At 45.8% G+C, this 17,360-nt stretch overlaps 1 protein-coding gene across 6 annotated transcripts in view; it reads right to left on the bottom strand.

The window, feature by feature from the left end:
* Positions 1-1,458: 1,458 nt before the first annotated feature.
* Positions 1,459-17,360, bottom strand: part of LOC142843763 (uncharacterized) — a 37,034-nt gene continuing 21,132 nt past the window's right edge. For 4 of the 6 annotated variants that reach the window (XM_075961700.1, XM_075961702.1, XM_075961703.1 and 1 more), the window contains 4 exons: positions 14,480-14,633; positions 4,972-5,057; positions 2,403-2,508; positions 1,459-2,180 (listed from right to left, as the gene is read on the bottom strand). In XM_075961700.1, the coding sequence (XP_075817815.1) occupies positions 2,133-2,180; positions 2,403-2,508; positions 4,972-5,057; positions 14,480-14,633 (394 nt within the window). In that variant the 3' untranslated portion in view covers positions 1,459-2,132. Of the gene's footprint in view, positions 2,181-2,402; positions 2,509-4,970; positions 5,058-14,176; positions 14,371-14,479; positions 14,634-17,360 lie in introns of those variants that run through there. The other 2 variants (XM_075961704.1, XM_075961701.1) reach the window with 2 other exon arrangements.

The raw sequence follows: 17,360 nt of genomic DNA, 5'->3' as shown, positions 1-17,360 counted from the left end.
GGGAACTCAGTCCAGTGCTCCAATGTGTTTCTCTGTCTCTATCTCCATCCATCGCCGGACGAAGGTTCTATGGTGATATGCAAGATATCCATAAGTGTGGCTATGGGAGAAGGCCAGTTCAGGCACCCTCTCCTCTGCTGCCAAAGGACCTAGCTGGGGAAATCCCCTTGGACACTTGGGATCCCCTCTAGAGCCAAGACTCTTGCCAACCCTAAAATGGCTCCCTTAGTTAAGATATCTTCTTCCCTGCTCCCATATCCACCCTTCCTCCATCTCAACAATCCCATTTCCCTAAGCTCTCCCCATCCTCCACTTCTCCCTCCCCATCTCCCCTTCCCCCAAACACACCCGACTCCTCTGGCAGCCTGAGGTCCTCAGTGACAAACAGACAGCAAAGAAGTCCCAAGATAATCATAAGAATTTGTTATTGAATCTGACCCAGGCTCTTCTGACCTTGGTGGGCTATGGAATTGTGACCTGATTGGCTTAGAGATAATGAACCCAGAAAGGGTCCCAGACCGGTTTCTCTAATCTTGGACTGAAGAGGCATTTCTACAGAAGAACAGAGCTTTTCTGCAGGAGAACAGACAGCTCCTAAGGTCCCTTCCAGATGGACACTGGACTCGGGACATTTCATTTGTTCTGTTAAAGCTGTTTTAAAGTAGAGACAATGTAGAAAGGGGAAATCTTCTAGCTAACCTGGAATTCTAATCCAATGTCAGAATTAGAAGTATCAGAGCAGACGTTATAACACATCATATGGCAATGCTGTTCTCTGGAGAAACCATAGGACTTTAGAGATGAGACAGAGAAAACTCATTTCCCCTTTACAGATATCCACCGTTCGTCCCTTGAGTGGAGTGTGACATGCAGGAATAGCTTTGAAACCAAAAAGATTTGGTCTGAAATCCACTTGTACAATGAGATAGCCAGCCACCTTTTCCCAAGCAGCAATTTCGTACAAAAGCATAATTATACCCACCCAACCTGCATGAGGTATGAAACTCCTGCACTGCGTGTCCTAGGTGACTGATTTGCTGTTGTGCTGTTTTCTTCTTTGACAGTCTTGCTATGTACCACACGCTATCTTGAACTTAACTAAATGGACAAGACTGACCCCGAACTTATGATCTCCTGTCTCGGCCTTCTGAGTGCTGGAGTTGCAGGCAAGTGCCCAACATTTTCCAGTGTTCTCTCAGAACAATACACAAGGCTTCAGGACTTCACCCCGGCACTCTGCTTCTTTAACTCAGTCTCGGGGTGGATTTCTTCCCCCCACCTCATCTGCTTTGGCTTCAGCAGCTGAGGCTAGAAGGATGCTCACAGCCCTCTGAGGCTGGTCAGTGAGAAGGGAGGCTTTTCAGAACTTTAGTACTCTGGGAACCATCCCTCCTCCACTCTCCAGAGAGCAGACACAGGTACGTAACAACTGTGCTGACAGACAACCTCACACAAATCTTCATTCCGAAAATAACACTTTATTATTTTACAATAGTTCAGGAAAGTCCTTGGGAGGTTGTGACTAAAATGGAATCACCATAGAACATAGAGCTGATCGGTGAGCCCATCAGTCTCCCTCTTCAGGTGATGAGCACAGAAGGGAAGATGTGATGTCGACAATGAGAAAGCCGGCGGCTAGCAAGGGGGGGGGCACAGGCACAGTGGTGTCACTCGAGACCACTGCTCTCAGGTCTGGATCAGGAGTTTCGTCTTCTCTTCCCATTGTCTCAGCCCTGTTCGCAGAGCCGGGTGACAATGGCATTGAAGACAGAATAACTTACAACCATGAGCCGTAGCTCAGGGGTTCTTGAGCTAGAAGTTGTGATGCTCCGGCTCCTGAGTGGCTTCAGGACACGCACACATGCCCCAGCCCCAGTGGAGGGACATCCAGAAAACAGGATGCACCAGGCCTTGAGTCCCAACCTGTCCTCTGTTGTTATGGGAACTTTCTAAGATACGGAAGGGTTGGAAGTGGGAAGGCTGTTCTAAAAACTAAAATTCTGACATTAGAGATGAAGGAATTACAAGTTCTGAGAGCTGTTTATATATATAAAGTGAAAAGTTTATTTATAACTTGGGAAAAACAGGATGAGGAGGACATGAGCCATCAGGAATAGATGGGACCGAAACTGTTACAGTGAACGCGGAAGAATCCTCTTCCAAATAGCATTACTGGGGGTCTGAAACAAACAAAACAAAACAACAACATGAGGAAGTCAGCTCCACCTGAGGCTCTTTCTCTTCACCAGTAATTCTGCATCTTAGCCAGCTGATCCCATCCTCACAGCAGAGGGGCACTCCAGGAGAATGTTTCCTCAGGGGCTGAACACCAATAACATTGCCCATCTCCATACCTCAGCCTGTTCCCACAGCCGAGTTCTCCCTGCGTCCTTCCCTCTTACCCTTCCGCAGCTGCTGTCTGAGACATCTATCAGTATAGATGTTTCGGGAGAGCCACCGGTACCAATCGTAGAAGTCCGGGGTGGATTGACTTCACTGTGCCCCAGCCTGTGTGGAGAGAAAGATACAGCACACATCCCCTGCATGAGCATCTTCCCAGCCATCCTGGGAAGGTGGCTTGGGGACTGGCAGCAGAAATTTCTCCCATAGGCCAGGCCCACACAGTAGTAAAGGAACTGCTTATTGAGGATGCTGGCTTGGGTGCTTCCGGCTGGGAAGCTGGTTAGTGTCTGACCCATGGAAGCACGACTAACAAGGGAACTAGAACCCAATGCCCGTTTGTCTTTATGCCTCATGTTCTCCCCCCCCACACACACTACATTTCATTCAGAAACTCACTCATTTCTCTCTCCCCTTCCGTCTCCACCCCACCCTGGTTTTTTCTTTGTTTTTGAGCAAGGGGCTTACTATGCAGCCCAAACTGGCTTTGAACTTACGATTGTCCTGGCTCTGCTCCCCAGGGCTGGGATTACAGGCATGCTCCATCACGCTCAACATTTTTTTTTTCAATTTATAATAGGCAAAGAACTCAAGAAATTTTGTAGGACTCTTAGCATGAGGCTGAGCTGCAGCCACTGCAGCGCCTGCAGCTTCTGCTCTGATTTCTGCTGATGTACTTATTACTTCATTCTGGAAATTCTCCATTTAAGGAGAAGCTGCCATTACTCAGTGGCCTCTGTGAACAACAGGGCAAGGCCTGTCTCGTCACTCAGGGCAGACATTTTAACTGGAGTGGGGGGCATGCGAAGCCCCTTCCTCTTCATGTTTCTTCCCCACACAGAGAATCTCCATCAACTGGACACTTCTCTATGGGTTGCTGTCTTCTTCAGCAGAGAGGAAATACCTTAATCTGAACCTGGTTCAGGTGGGCCATATTTAGTGGCCCTGCTCTCCATTCTGGGTTTGTTGTTATCGTTGTTTTGTTTTCTGAGACAGGGTTTCTCTATGCACCTAGGGAGTCTGCCCTGGAACTTGCTCAGTAGACCAGGCTGGCTTCAAACTCACAGAGATCCACCTGCCTCTGCCTCCCAAGTGCTGGGATTAAAGGTGTGCATCACCAACACCTGGCCTTCATTCTGCTCTCAGTCCGAAGGAAAGGGGGGAGGGGCTAACCTTAGGTTAACGTGGTCCAGACACAGGCTCCAGACTCATCCTGACTAAGCTGTCTCAAGTGGTCCTGAGCCTCCCCACGGACCAGGTTTCTCATAAGTGGCAGAGAAACGGCCATGAACAAATGTGTCAGAAAGTCTCTGCAAGGCCACTACACAAGCTGCACTGTGTTCCCGTAGAGCCTACCCTCAAGGCTACCTAGATGGCGTTGAGAACAAAAGCTGTATGGAAGCTGGATGGGAAAGAAGGAAATCTCAGCTAAGACCTGCTCCCTGGGGAAGGCATTGCAAGAAGGCACAAACACCCCTAGTGCCGTTCATTCTGAGGGAAGAGACGGCAGACACAGTGACTCGCCCTTACACACATAATGGAGGTGTCTGCTGTTTCTTTCCACGTAAAGGGGATCTCAGCAACAGAACGCTTGCAGCCACACCACCTTCTCACACACAGTGATCTCCAGTTTCCTTGATGTGGAATAAGTAATGAGCAGGACACAGCTGTGTCTTTCCAGTCACATTTGTGGTAGAGTACCCACAATATCACACACATTCATGCCCTCCTAGATGGCCAAAAGCCGGTGACTGGCAAAGGGAAGTTCAGGGTTAGGTAGTGCATTTGCCAATAAATCAAGCCACACTCCTTCTTAAGTGCTCTTCTATTTCCCCTAGGTTACAATCTTTAAAATTTCAATTGGCTAGCTAGGTGCGGTGACATATAGTTTTAATCACAGCACTTGGGAGGCAGAGGCAGGGCATTGCTGTGACTTCAAGGCCAGCCTGGTCTACAAATCAAGTTTCAGGCCAGCCAGAGCTACTCAGAAAGAACTTGTCTCAAAAACAAACAAACAAAATCTGGGAGTCAGACAGGTGATGAGAATGCGTTCATTTGGCCCTTTAAAAGCTCTGACGCTGGGGTCCTGGAGATGGCTCAGTTGGGAAGAGCGCTGGCTTTGCAAGCATGAGGATCTGCATCCCCACCCCCGGCAGCCATGTGAGAGCTGCCTGATTGTGTGCACCTGCAGTCCCCAGGGCTAGGGAGAAGACAGAGGCAGGAGGATGGCTAATGACCCCTGGTCACTGAAAAATGGCAAGTGCCAGGTTCAATGAGAAACTCTGTCTCAGGGGACAATGTTAGAAAGGGTTACACAAAGACACCCAACATTGTCCTCTGACCTTGCCCCCTGCCACACTAAGAGCATATGGCGAACTCTACTCCACCAAGATTACAACCCAATTTCATTAAAATAACATACACTGGCCATACACAACAATAGGTTTCATTACGATGTTTTCATACACGTAGATAATATAGTTTTATCATATTCACCCATCACCCTCTCTTGTCTACCACCCAATTTCTTTGCACACAGTGTATGATGGAGGGCGAATCACGCTCCTGTACCTTGGCTGTGTCTCCCCTGTGGCCTCCGGATCCCTCTTTTCATTGCTTTCCTGGGGCACGCCTGGATTGAGTCCATTTGGTGGCCCCTAGAAACAACAACAGTTGTGAGGGAAGCTCTTCAGACACCATGTGTGTGCAAACTGAGAGCCTTCCACCGTGTAGGGAAGCGACAGTCCCTAGCTATCACTCTGAGCACTTCCCGCCGCTGCCTTACCACCTGCAGCTCCTGCACCTGCTTCTCCAGGACAGCACAGTACTTGAAGAGGTCATTACAGGGGTGCTGTCTCTTGAGGAGACTCTGGCTGGCATTGCTGAGGTGGATGGAGAGGGTATTCTCCTCCTCTAGCAGCTGAGAGAATCGCAGCAGGGGTGAGGATAAGTGCCAGCCCAGACCACATCACTGGAAGCAGTGCTTAGGCAACTGGCCTGAACTTGCAGGACCTACCTGATTTGCAGTGCAGAATCTACCTTAGAGTCCTACCACGGTCTGCTTCTATAAAGGGAAAAATACCTAAGTGTTTCAGCCATGAAAGGAAACTAATTCTGGAAGAAGAGCAGGAAACTGGTTTATTTTTACTGGTTCCAAGGACTATGAACTGAATAACGATTAAAGAGAACCAACCCCCTAACAAAAATTCCAGTAGAACAGGCTATTCCAGGAATGTATGCAAAGCGCAGAAGGTTGGTTCCATGCTAAAATTACTAATAAATAACAAGCCCTAGAACTCAGTATAGACAGAGAGCAAGCTCACACTTAAAAATGTGTGTCATAGTATTACTGGGTGTGCATGTTTCCAAGGGAGCAGACAGAAGTTATATGTCTCTATGTGTACTTGTGAAGCGGAAGTGAGAGCCCAGATGCTCACCAAGTAGAAACAGTATGCCAACCTTTTCTCTAGGTCCCGAGGGATAAGCCACAGTCAGATATGTCCCTGCACAAGTTCAGTCAGGGTACCCACTACCTGGCAAAGCAATCTAACTGCTGGTTTCTAAACCAGAAAACATTTTTACTATGAGTGAAAACATTTAGCTGACTGGGATGGACTCCTCTTGAACCAGAATTGGGCTTCTTCACTTGTGGACTGTCATTTTAAACTTCAGTCACGATTAACACCCAGATACATTGGTAGCCATGGAGACGTCCTCCTGAGTACCCACCACGGAGACACGGGAAGGCTTGGGTCACAGGAAATGGATGGATCTGGCTATGAGTCTTGTGTTCTCTTGATTCTCTTCTACGTGTTTGTTAAGAAAGTTCATCAATGTTTCAGAGAAAACAGTTTTCTAGAGACATCTGGGAAAACGCATTGGATGCACACAGATAGCACACATGATCACAACGTGCTCTGTAACTGAACGTGGCTCCAGATGACTGTGTGTGGTTGTTACTCTAAAGATCAAGTTTCAGTTTATAAAACATTTGGACAAATTCCATCTTCATTGAAAGAAGCAGAGAAAGCACCTCCCTCCTTTTTTACAGATGGAAAAAGGAAGTAAGTTTACACTACTCAAGGCCATGGCAGCAGCAGCTCCCAGAGCAAGGCTTACAGGTGTGGATCTCAGTCTTGAGTCCCACCTACTTTATGATGCTCCCCAATCTAAACTACAGTAAGGGCACTGGAAAGGCATGGGTGTGGGAAGAAAGGCTGTTACTGAAGAAAAGGGTGCGAATTTTGGGGGAGCTAAAGTTATTTGAGGGTGGTGGGCTGAGTACAATAGAACTCCAGGGTGAGGACTAACCCCATGCTCTCCCACCACAGGAGAAGCAATCCTAGCTGGAATGAACAGCCCCCAGGTACACCAAACACAAGTAAACGCAAGCAAAACAAATCTCCCCATTTTAAAATTGTTTCTCCCAAGGTCCCAATGAGGAGCAGAAGGAGTGAGAACATGAGCAAAGATGTCGGGACCACGAGGAGTGCACCCACCCACTGAAACAGTGGAGATGATCTACTGGGAGCTCACCAAGGCCAGCTGGACTGTTACCACAAAAAGCATGGGATAAAACTGGACTCTCGGAACATGGCGAACAATGAGGGCTGATGAGACGCCAAGGACAATGGCACGCGGTTTTGATCCTACGCAATGTGCTGGCTTGGTGGGAGCCTAGCCAGTCTGGATGTTCACCTTCCTAGATATGGATGGAGGGGGGAGGACCTAGGACTTACCACAGGGCAGGGAACCCTGACAGCTCTTTGGAGTGGAAAGGGAGGGGGAGAGGAGTAGGGGGAAGGGGAGAGGGGTGGGAGGAGGGGGAGAAGAGTGGGAGGAGGGGAAGATGAGTGGGAGGAGGGGGAGGGAAATGGGAGGCTGGGAGGAGGTGGAAATTTGTTTTTCTTTTTTTTTTCTTTTCTTTATTCTCCTTTTATCAATAAAAAAAATTAAAAAAAAGTAAATAAAATTGTTTCTCATTTTGTCTCTAGTAAATCTAGAAACAGAAGTCAGACCCATAAACTTGTTGGAAGCAAAGGCTTATGAACTACAAAGACAAATAGTCGATCACTAATCAGCCACTCGTAACCCGTCTTGGCTGTCTGCATTCTGTCTAGGTTTCTGGGGTTAGGAGCAGGCATAGGATCCAGGGGCACGGCCCTCCCAGTGTACATGGAGTCTCACTGGAGCAACCACTGCTCATAGGAACGGCTGCTGTGGGGCTGCCACTACAGAGATGTGCAGTGCACAGACCACTTAGGCTCCTCAGTTTCTGCCGCTACTTTACTCACAGGCTAACTGAATTCAGTCCACTAAGGCTAGACTAACATTATACCATTAGTCACGTTTTAAGGTTTCTATCACATTTCTACACTGCACAGAGACATTGAGCTAAGCAGGTAGAACTGTGTAGAACACCTTAGCATTTAGCAAAGGAGCGAGGGCAGACAGGGTTAGAGAGAAACACGTGTGGCGGCCCCTCAACTTCATCTCAAGTGAGAAGCTGGGACCCACAGGGAGTGAGACTAAGCTCACATGACTTAAGGTTTTATGTGTGTCCTCAGTGCCTACCACATGACCAGACTCTCAGCCGGCAAATGACAGTTACTTGTTAACTAGTGGATGAGTGAGGCTAGGGAGGTGCCTTCCTTGTAGCCAGATTCCAAAGAGAACTATTTCTTATCCAGAGTGATGATGGACTATAGCAGTATGTTCATACTGCAAACGGCTCCACTTAGTTCTAAGCCTGTGATTAGAAGAGGAATGACGGACTTGCCGGGGTGTGAGACATCCTGGTTCTTTATCTTGACTGCTTGTAACACATCTCTTTGTGAACACGTAGCCTTCTATGCCAATGATCTGTTACTTTTGTGTGTTAACTGTTGTAGAATATTACTTTAATGTGTGTGACTTTAGTATATGTTGCATTTGTTTAACTCCGTGAAGCTGTGATTCTTGGCCTGTCTAAAACAACTGATGGTCTAATCAAGAGATGAATGGCCAGTAGCAAGGCAGACGAAAGGACAGGCGGGGCTGGCAGGCAGGCCGAGAGAATACATAGAAGGAGAAATCTGAGGGATGATCAAGAGAGAATAAGGAGAGGAGGATGGCAGAGGCCACCCCCCACCCCTACTTAGCAAGATGCAGAGTAAGAGGGAAAGTACGGTACACGGAAGTGAGAAAAGTAAAAAGCCCAGAGGCAAAGTTAGTCAGAATAATATAAGTTAAAGAAAAGCTGGATACACCCAAATAGGGAAGAATATACCTTCTTCTCTGCAACTCATGGAACCTTCTCAAAAATTGACCACATACTCGGTAACAAAGCAAACCTTCACAGTTACAAAAAAATATTAGTAACCACCTGTGTCTTATCAGATCACCATGGATTAAACTAAGAATTCAACAACAATGCTACCCCCAGAAAGCCTACAAACTCATGGAAACTGAACAGTCAACTACTGAACCACATCTGGATCAAAGAAGAAATAAAGAAAGAAATTAAAGTCTTCTTGGAATTCAGTGAAAATAAAGAAACAACATACTCAAACCTATGGGACACTATGAAAGCAGTCCTAAGAGGAAAGCTCATAGCACTAAGTGCCCACTTAAAGAAGACGGAGAAAGCACATATTGGAGACTTAACAGCCCACCTGAAAGCTTTAGAAAAAAAAAAAAGAAGCAGACTCACCTAGGAGGAGTAGAAGACTGGAAATAATCAAACTGAGGACTGAAATCAGTAAAATAGAAACACAGAAAACAATCCAAAGAATCAATGAAACAAAAAGCTGGTTTCTGGAAAAAATCAACAAGATTGACAAACCCCTATCCAAACTAATCAAACGGCAGAGAGAGAATATGCAAATTAATAAGATCAGAAATGAAAAGGGGGACAAAACCACAGACACAGAGGAAATTCAGAGAATCATTAGATCTTACTACAAAAGCCTGTATGCCACAAAACTGGAAAATGTAAAAGAAATGGACACTCTTTTAGATAAATACCATATACCAAAGTTAAACCAGGAGCAGGGGAACAATCTAAATAGACCTGTTAGTCGCGAAGAATTAGAAACTGTTATCAAAAACCTCCCTACCAAAAAAAGCCCAGTACCAGATGGTTTCAATGCGGAATTCTACCAGAACTTCCAAGAAGACCTAATAATACCTATACTCCTTAATGTATTTCACAATATAGAAACAAAAGAGGCATTGCCAAATTCCTTTTATGAAGCTACAGTTACTCTGATACCAAAACCACAAAAGACTCAACCAAGAAAGAGAATTACAGGCTAATCTCGCTCATGAACACCGATGCAAAAAATCCTCAACAAAATACTGGCAAACTGAATCCAAGAACACATTAGAAAAATTATCCATTATGATCAAGTAGGCTTCATCCCAGAGATGCAGGGCTGGTTCAACATAGGAAAATCTATCAATGTAATTTATCATATAAATAAACTGAAAGAAAAAACCATATGATCATTTCATTAGATGCTGCAAAAGCTGTTGACAAAATTCAACATCCCTTTATGATAAAAGTCTTGGAGAGATCAGGGCTACAAGGGTCATACCTAAATGTATAAAAGCTATTTACAGCAGGCCGACAGCTAACATCAAGTTAAATGGAGAGAAACTCAAAGCCATCCCACTAAAATCAGGAACAGGACAGGGCTGTCCACACTCTCCATACCTCTTCAATATAGTGCTTGAGGTTCTAGCAACAGCAATAAGACAACATAAGGGGATCAAGGGGATACGAATTGGAAAGGAAGAAGTTAAACTTTTGTTATTTGCAGATGATATGATAGTATACATAAGCGACCCCAAAAACTCCACCAAAGAACTCCTACATCTGATAAACACCTTTAGTAATGTGGCAGGATACAAGATCAACTTCATAAAAATCAGTCGCCCTCCTATACACAAGGGATAGGGAAGCAGAGAGGGAAATCAGAGAACCTTCTCCATTCATGATAGCCACAAACAGCATAAAATATCTTGGGGTAAATCTAACCAAGGAAGTGAAAGATCTATTTGACAAGAACTTTAAGGCATTGAAGAAAGAAATTGAAGAGGATATCAAAAAATGGATGGACATCCCTTGCTCTTGGATTGGGAGGATCAACATAGTAAAAATGGCAATTCTACCAAAGGCAATTTATAGATTCAATGCAATCCCCATCAAGGTCCCATCAAAATTCTTCACAGATCTTGAGAGGACAATAATCAACTTTATATGGAAAAACAAAAAACCCAGGATAGCCAAAACAATCTTATACAATAAATGATCATCTGGAGGCATTACTATCCCTGACTTCAAACTATATTACAGAGCTACAGTAATGAAAACAGGGTGGTATTGGCATAAAAAGAGAAAAGTCGACCAATGGAATCATATAGAAGACCTGGATTTTAACCCACAAACCTATGAACACCTCATTTTTGATAAAGGAGCTAAACGCATACAATGGAAGAAAGCATCTTCAATAAATGGTGCTAGCACAACTGGATGTCAACCTGTAAAAGAATGAAAATAGACCCATATCTATCACCATGCACAAAACTCAAGTCCAAATGGATCAGAGACCTCAATATCAACCTGAACACACTGAACTTGATAGAAGAGAAAGTGGGAAGTACACTACAACAGATGGGGACAGGAGATCGCTTCCTATGTATAACACCAGCAGCACAGACATTAAGGGCAACATTGAATAAATGGGACCTCCTGAAACTGAGAAGCTTCTGTAAAGCAAAGGACACTGTCACTAAGACAAAAAGGCAACCTACTGACTCGGAGAAGATTGTCACCAACCCTGCAACAGACAAAGGTCTGATCTCCAAAATATATAAAGAACTCAAGAAGCTAGACTTTAAAATGCTAATTAACCCAATTAAAAAATGGGGCACGGAACTGAACAGAGAATTCTCAACAGAAGAAGTTCAAATGGCCAAAAGACACTTAAGATCATGCTCTACCTCCTTAGCAATCAGGGAAATGCAAATCCAAACAACTTTGAGATATCATCTTACACCTGTCAGAATGGCTAAAATCAAAAACACCAATGATAGCCTTTGCTGGAGAGGCTGTGGAGGAAGGGGTACCCTCATCCATTGCTGGTGGGAATGTAAACTTGTGCAACCACTTTGGAAAGCAGTGTGGCGGTTTCTCAGGAAATTCGGGATCAACCTACCCCTGGACCCAACAATACCACTCTTGGGAATATACCCAAGAGATACCCTATCATATGACAATAGCATTTGTTCAACTATGCTCATAGCAGCATTATTTGTTATAGCCAAAACCTGGAAAAAAACCTAGATATCCTTCAATAGAAGAATAGATGAAGAAAGTGTGGAATATATACACATTAGAGTACTACTCAGCAGTAAAAAACAATGACTTCTCGAATTTTGCATGCAAATGGATGGAAATAGAAAACACTATCCTGAGTGAGGTATCCCAGACCCAAAAAGAGGAACAAGGGATGTACTGACTCTTAATTGGTTTCTAGCCACAAATAATGGTCATTGAGTCTATAATCTGTGATCCTAAAGAAGCTAAGTAAGAAGGTGAACCCAAAGAAAAACATATAGTTGTTATCCTGCGTATGGGAAGTAGACAAGATTGCTGGGCAAAAAATTGGGAACTTGGGGGTGGGTTGGGAGGGGACTAAGGGGAGATGGGGAGAGAAAAGTAAGAAGGGGATAATGGGGGGGGGACTTGGGGATGATTGGGAGAAAGGAAGGTTGGATAGAGGAGCAGGGAATCACATAACTTAATTAAGGGAGCCATCTTAGGGTTGGCAGGAGACTTGAACATAGAGGGGCTCCCAGGTGCCCAGGGCGATGTCCCCAGTTAGCTCCTTGGGCAGCTGAGGATAGGGAACCTGAAATGACCCTATCCTATAGCCATACTGGTGAATATCTTGCATATCACCATAGAACCTTCATCTGGCGATGGATGGAGATAGAGACAGAGACCCACACCGGAGCATCGGACTGAGCTCCCAAGGTCCCAATGAAGAGCAGAAGGAGGGAGAACATGAGCAAGGAAGTCAGGACCACGAGAGGTGCACCCACTCACTGAGACAGTGGAGCTGATCTATTGGGAGCTCACCAAGGCCAGCTGGACAGTGACCGAAAAAGCATGGGATAAAACCGGACTCTTTGAACATGGCAGACAATGAGGGCTGAAGAGAAGCCAAAGACAATGGCACTGGGTTTTGATCCTACTTCATGTTCTGGCTTTGTGGGAGCTTAGCCAGTATGGATGTTCACCTTCCTAGACCTGCATGGAGGGGGAAGGACCTTGGACTTTCCACAGAGCAGGGAATCCTGACTGCTCTTCGGACTGGAGAGGGAGGGGGAGAGGAGTGGGGGAGGAGGAGAGGAGTGGGAGGAGGGGGAGGGAAATGGGAGGCTGGGAGGAGGCGGAAATTTCTTTTCTTTTCTTTCAATAAAAAAAAAGAAAAGCTGGATAGAGACAAGATAAGGTTGGGATTTTATAAGTAATAATAAGCCTCTGTGTGTGTATTTATTTGGGAGCTGGATGGTGGGCTCCCAAAAGAGCTAGCATAAAAAGAGTAGAAGACAACCAATTACATTTTACTTTGATAAATCATTAAAAAATTTCAGCTGTTATCATCTACCAAAATAATTTATTTCATCATCTATAAACACCTGTTTCTGTTTAAAATGCTGTCATAGGAGGAAAAGCCCCGACAGAGCTACAGACTAGCATTTAGAGAGGGACAAGAGCTGAGGTGTGACCGGAAGGAGTCACTGGGTCTTCACAGCCACAGAGCTACAAAGGTCAGAACCTCTGTAATAGGTAGGTGAGAGGAGACCCCTCCCCACCAAACAAAACTAAGCCATTTAGTTTATCAGTTCATTTGAATCCAAAGCCTATGGAGTCTGACATTCTAGTGATGGTTGAATTTATCCCTCTAACAAGTCCCTTGTATGTGTGGTAAACACACTAGTCACACACATGACCACTGACTTCAGAATGACTGCAGCCTTGAGCAAGTGGGCTTTTCTCCTTATCAGGGAAAATCATCTCCTGACTTTTATGATTTTTGAATCACAATGTAATTAGTATTTGCGTGTGTTTGTGTGCATGTGTGAAATACACATGCATGAGTGTAGGAATGTTCATTCTACAGCACACATGTAGAGAACACAGAAGAGCGGCGCTCAGGAGCTGATGCTATCTTTCCACTGTGGGATCCAGAGATGAAACGGAAGTCATCAGGATTGTGAGGTGAGCACTTTCACCCGTGTTGTGACTTCCTGTGAGAAGATGCACGCACCCACCCCACACTGTGCAGACATTTGCGGGCATTCACAACTTTTCTCACAGACCCCTGGACTCACTAACCACTAGCTTCATGCATGACGTCTAATTTTGGCAGACCCTACCTATCTATGTTTCTCTGAAGAGGGCAGGACTGGGAGGAGCCATTGAGAACACTTGGACCAGTCAAAGCAGCAGGAAGACAGTGACTGATGGAGATGCATGAGGAGATGCTGACACATTACTAACACGTGATAAGATGGGGTGAAGTTTCTGCATCGGTTTCCCCAAGTCACTCTCAAAGACCGGCCAAGGGCGAGGGGAATGTGGCCTGTGTCCTCTGCTCTGGAATAAACACTCGCTCTTATAACTTTTGTTCCTAAGTTCTGCTGGAGCTGGTGCCTGTGCTGAATCTTACCACCAGGAAGAGAAAAAAAGAAACTGAATTTCAGTCTAGCACAAAACACGTACCTTGCTGTTCAGCTGCTCAGTTCTTGATTCTTTCTGGTGAATTTCGTCTAAGCTGTTATTAAGCTGAGCCCTGAGAAGTTCTGTCTCAAGGTTTTGTGAGCCATCGACGGAGACTGATGTTTCTGGGGATGCTTGCCAGGAAACAAACGTCCGTGGCATTGTCTCCTCAGACAGTTCATACTTAACTCCTCCCCCTAGAAGAAATCATGCCCACTGTAGAAGTTGAGAGATGGGCAGTTACTTATAGGAGGAGGATGTTTTTCTGGATCGTGGCACCCTGCGCAAACTACATGATCTCCTCACCTGTCTCTGGTACTGTGCAGAGAGAATAGGGATTTGTGAGGAAGACCGCAGGAGACTCTGCAGACGACCGAGCTTCTCATCTTTATCTGCGATTGCCATAATGTACTGCTCCTTCATCCACTTCTCATGAAGTTCCCAGGTACTTTTTTCCATTCTACACCATGAAAAAAATGGCTCAAATATACTCATGGTGCAAAGAAGAAAAATTCTATATTCCAAACATTCTTAGGCAATGTTAGCAATGTAGCAAAACTAATACATATCAGAGTAAAATTTATTTTGCAAGTGGAAGCACCCAGTAAGGGGTGAGAGCGGGCTGTGACAGAACTGGAGGAGGAGCTCCTATTGGCAGGACTGGAGGACCTTCATAGGAAAGAGCTAGGTTTCCAAACGGGAAACACAATTCAAAATTGGCAAGAAAACTCAGCAGAATGAATGCAGAGTGATGTCCAGAACTGCAGGAGTCAGTGTGTACAACAGTGAGTACGGATGTGGATGGCGAGACCAGGGAGTCAGTGTGTACAACAGTGAGTACTGAATGTGGATGGTGAGACCAGGGAGTCAGTGTGTACAACAGTGAGTACTGAATGTGGATGGCGAGACCAGGGAGTCAGTGTGTACAACAGTGAGTACGGATGTGGATGGTGAGACCAGGGAGTCAGTGTGTACAACAGTGAGTACTGAATGTGGATGGCGAGACCAGGGAGTCAGTGTGTACAACAGTGAGTACTGAATGTGGATGGCGAGACCAGGGAGTCAGTGTGTACAACAGTGAGTACTGAATGTGGATGGCGAGACCAGGGAGTCAGTGTGTACAACAGTGAGTACGGATGTGGATGGGGAGACCAGGGAGTCAGTGTGTACAACAGTGAGTACTGAATGTGGATGGCGAGACCAGGGAGTCAGTGTGTACAACAGTGAGTACGGATGTGGATGCGAGACCAGGGAGTCAGTGTGTACAACAGTGAGTACGGATGTGGATGGGGAGACCAGGGAGTCAGTGTGTACAACAGTGAGTACGGATGTGGATGGCGGGACCAGGGAGTCAGTGTGTACAACATTATGTACGGATGTGGATGGCGAGACCAGGGAGTCAGTGTGTACAACAGTGAGTACTGAATGTGGATGGTGAGACCAGGGAGTCAGTGTGTACAACAGTGAGTACGGATGTGGATGGTGAGACCAGGGAGTCAGTGTGTACAACAGTGAGTACTGATGTGGATGGCGGGACCAGGGAGTCAGTGTGTACAACAGTGAGTACTGAATGTGGATGGTGAGACCAGGGAGTCAGTGTGTACAACAGTGAGTACTGAATGTGGATGGCGAGACCAGGGAGTCAGTGTGTACAACAGTGAGTACGGATGTGGATGGTGAGACCAGGGAGTCAGTGTGTACAACAGTGAGTACGGATGTGGATGGTGAGACCAGGGAGTCAGTGTGTACAACAGTGAGTACGGATGTGGATGGTGAGACCAGGGAGTCAGTGTGTACAACAGTGAGTACTGAATGTGGATGGTGAGACCAGGGAGTCAGTGTGTACAACAGTGAGTACTGAATGTGGATGGCGAGACCAGGGAGTCAGTGTGTACAACAGTGAGTATGGATGTGGATGGCGAGACCAGGGAGTCAGTGTGTACAACAGTGAGTACTGAATGTGGATGGTGAGACCAGGGAGTCAGTGTGTACAACAGTGAGTACTGAATGTGGATGGTGAGACCAGGGAGTCAGTGTGTACAACAGTGAGTACGGATGTGGATGGCGAGAACAGGGAGTCAGTGTGTACAACAGTGAGTACTGAATGTGGATGGTGAGACCAGGGAGTCAGTGTGTACAACAGTGAGTACGGATGTGGATGCGAGACCAGGGAGTCAGTGTGTACAACAGTGAGTACGGAATGTGGATGGCGGGACCAGGGAGTCAGTGTGTACAACAGTGAGTACTGAATGTGGATGGTGAGACCAGGGAGTCAGTGTGTACAACAGTGAGTACGGATGTGGATGGTGAGACCAGGGAGTCAGTGTGTACAACAGTGAGTACGGATGTGGATGGCGAGAACAGGGAGTCAGTGTGTACAACAGTGAGTACGGATGTGGATGGCGAGACCAGGGAGTCAGTGTGTACAACAGTGAGTACTGAATGTGGATGGCGAGACCAGGGAGTCAGTGTGTACAACAGTATGTACTGAATGTGGATGGCGAGACCAGGGAGTCAGTGTGTACAACAGTATGTACTGAATGTGGATGGCGAGACCAGGGAGTCAGTGTGTACAGCAACACATACGGAATGTTGATGGCAGGACTAGGTAGGGCACTGGAAACCACCACAGTCCTTCATCGGCATCATGCCCCATTGCAGAATCAACACCAGGGTTGACTCTCAAGGACTTAGAACTTTGGTTCTTGCATATATTAGGTATGAGAACTGAGCAAATGCTAGTCTTGCCAAGTTCCTTCAATAAACTAGGAATAAGCTAGTTATTTCTTAGGACTATTGAAAGATTAAATGAGACACCACACATCACTCATCAAACACGAAGCCTGGCACATGTAAAATATCAAATAATAGGCATTAGTTGTTATTTTATTTACTTATTTTCTTGAATTTGGTAAAGAGTGGAGTTTCTAATGAACACCAGCTATTTTTTTGGTATGCATAAAAGAAGCTGCGTGTGACATGTATCACATCACATAGGATGCTGGGTGTGACAGGTACATGTCACATAGGATGCTGAGTGTGAAAGGTACATATCACATAGGATGCTGGGTGTGACGGGTACACGTCACATAGGAAGCTGGGTGTGACGGGTACATGTCACATGCTGGGTGTGACGGGTACATGTCACATAGGATGCTGGGTGTGACGGGTACATGTCACATAGGAT

Source organism: Microtus pennsylvanicus, chromosome 2 (assembly GCF_037038515.1).
Source record: "Microtus pennsylvanicus isolate mMicPen1 chromosome 2, mMicPen1.hap1, whole genome shotgun sequence".
In the NCBI taxonomy this organism is placed as follows: Eukaryota; Metazoa; Chordata; class Mammalia; order Rodentia; family Cricetidae; genus Microtus; species Microtus pennsylvanicus.
The sequence above is the reverse complement of the archived record's forward strand: the minus strand, read 5'-3'. Positions and strand labels throughout refer to the sequence as shown.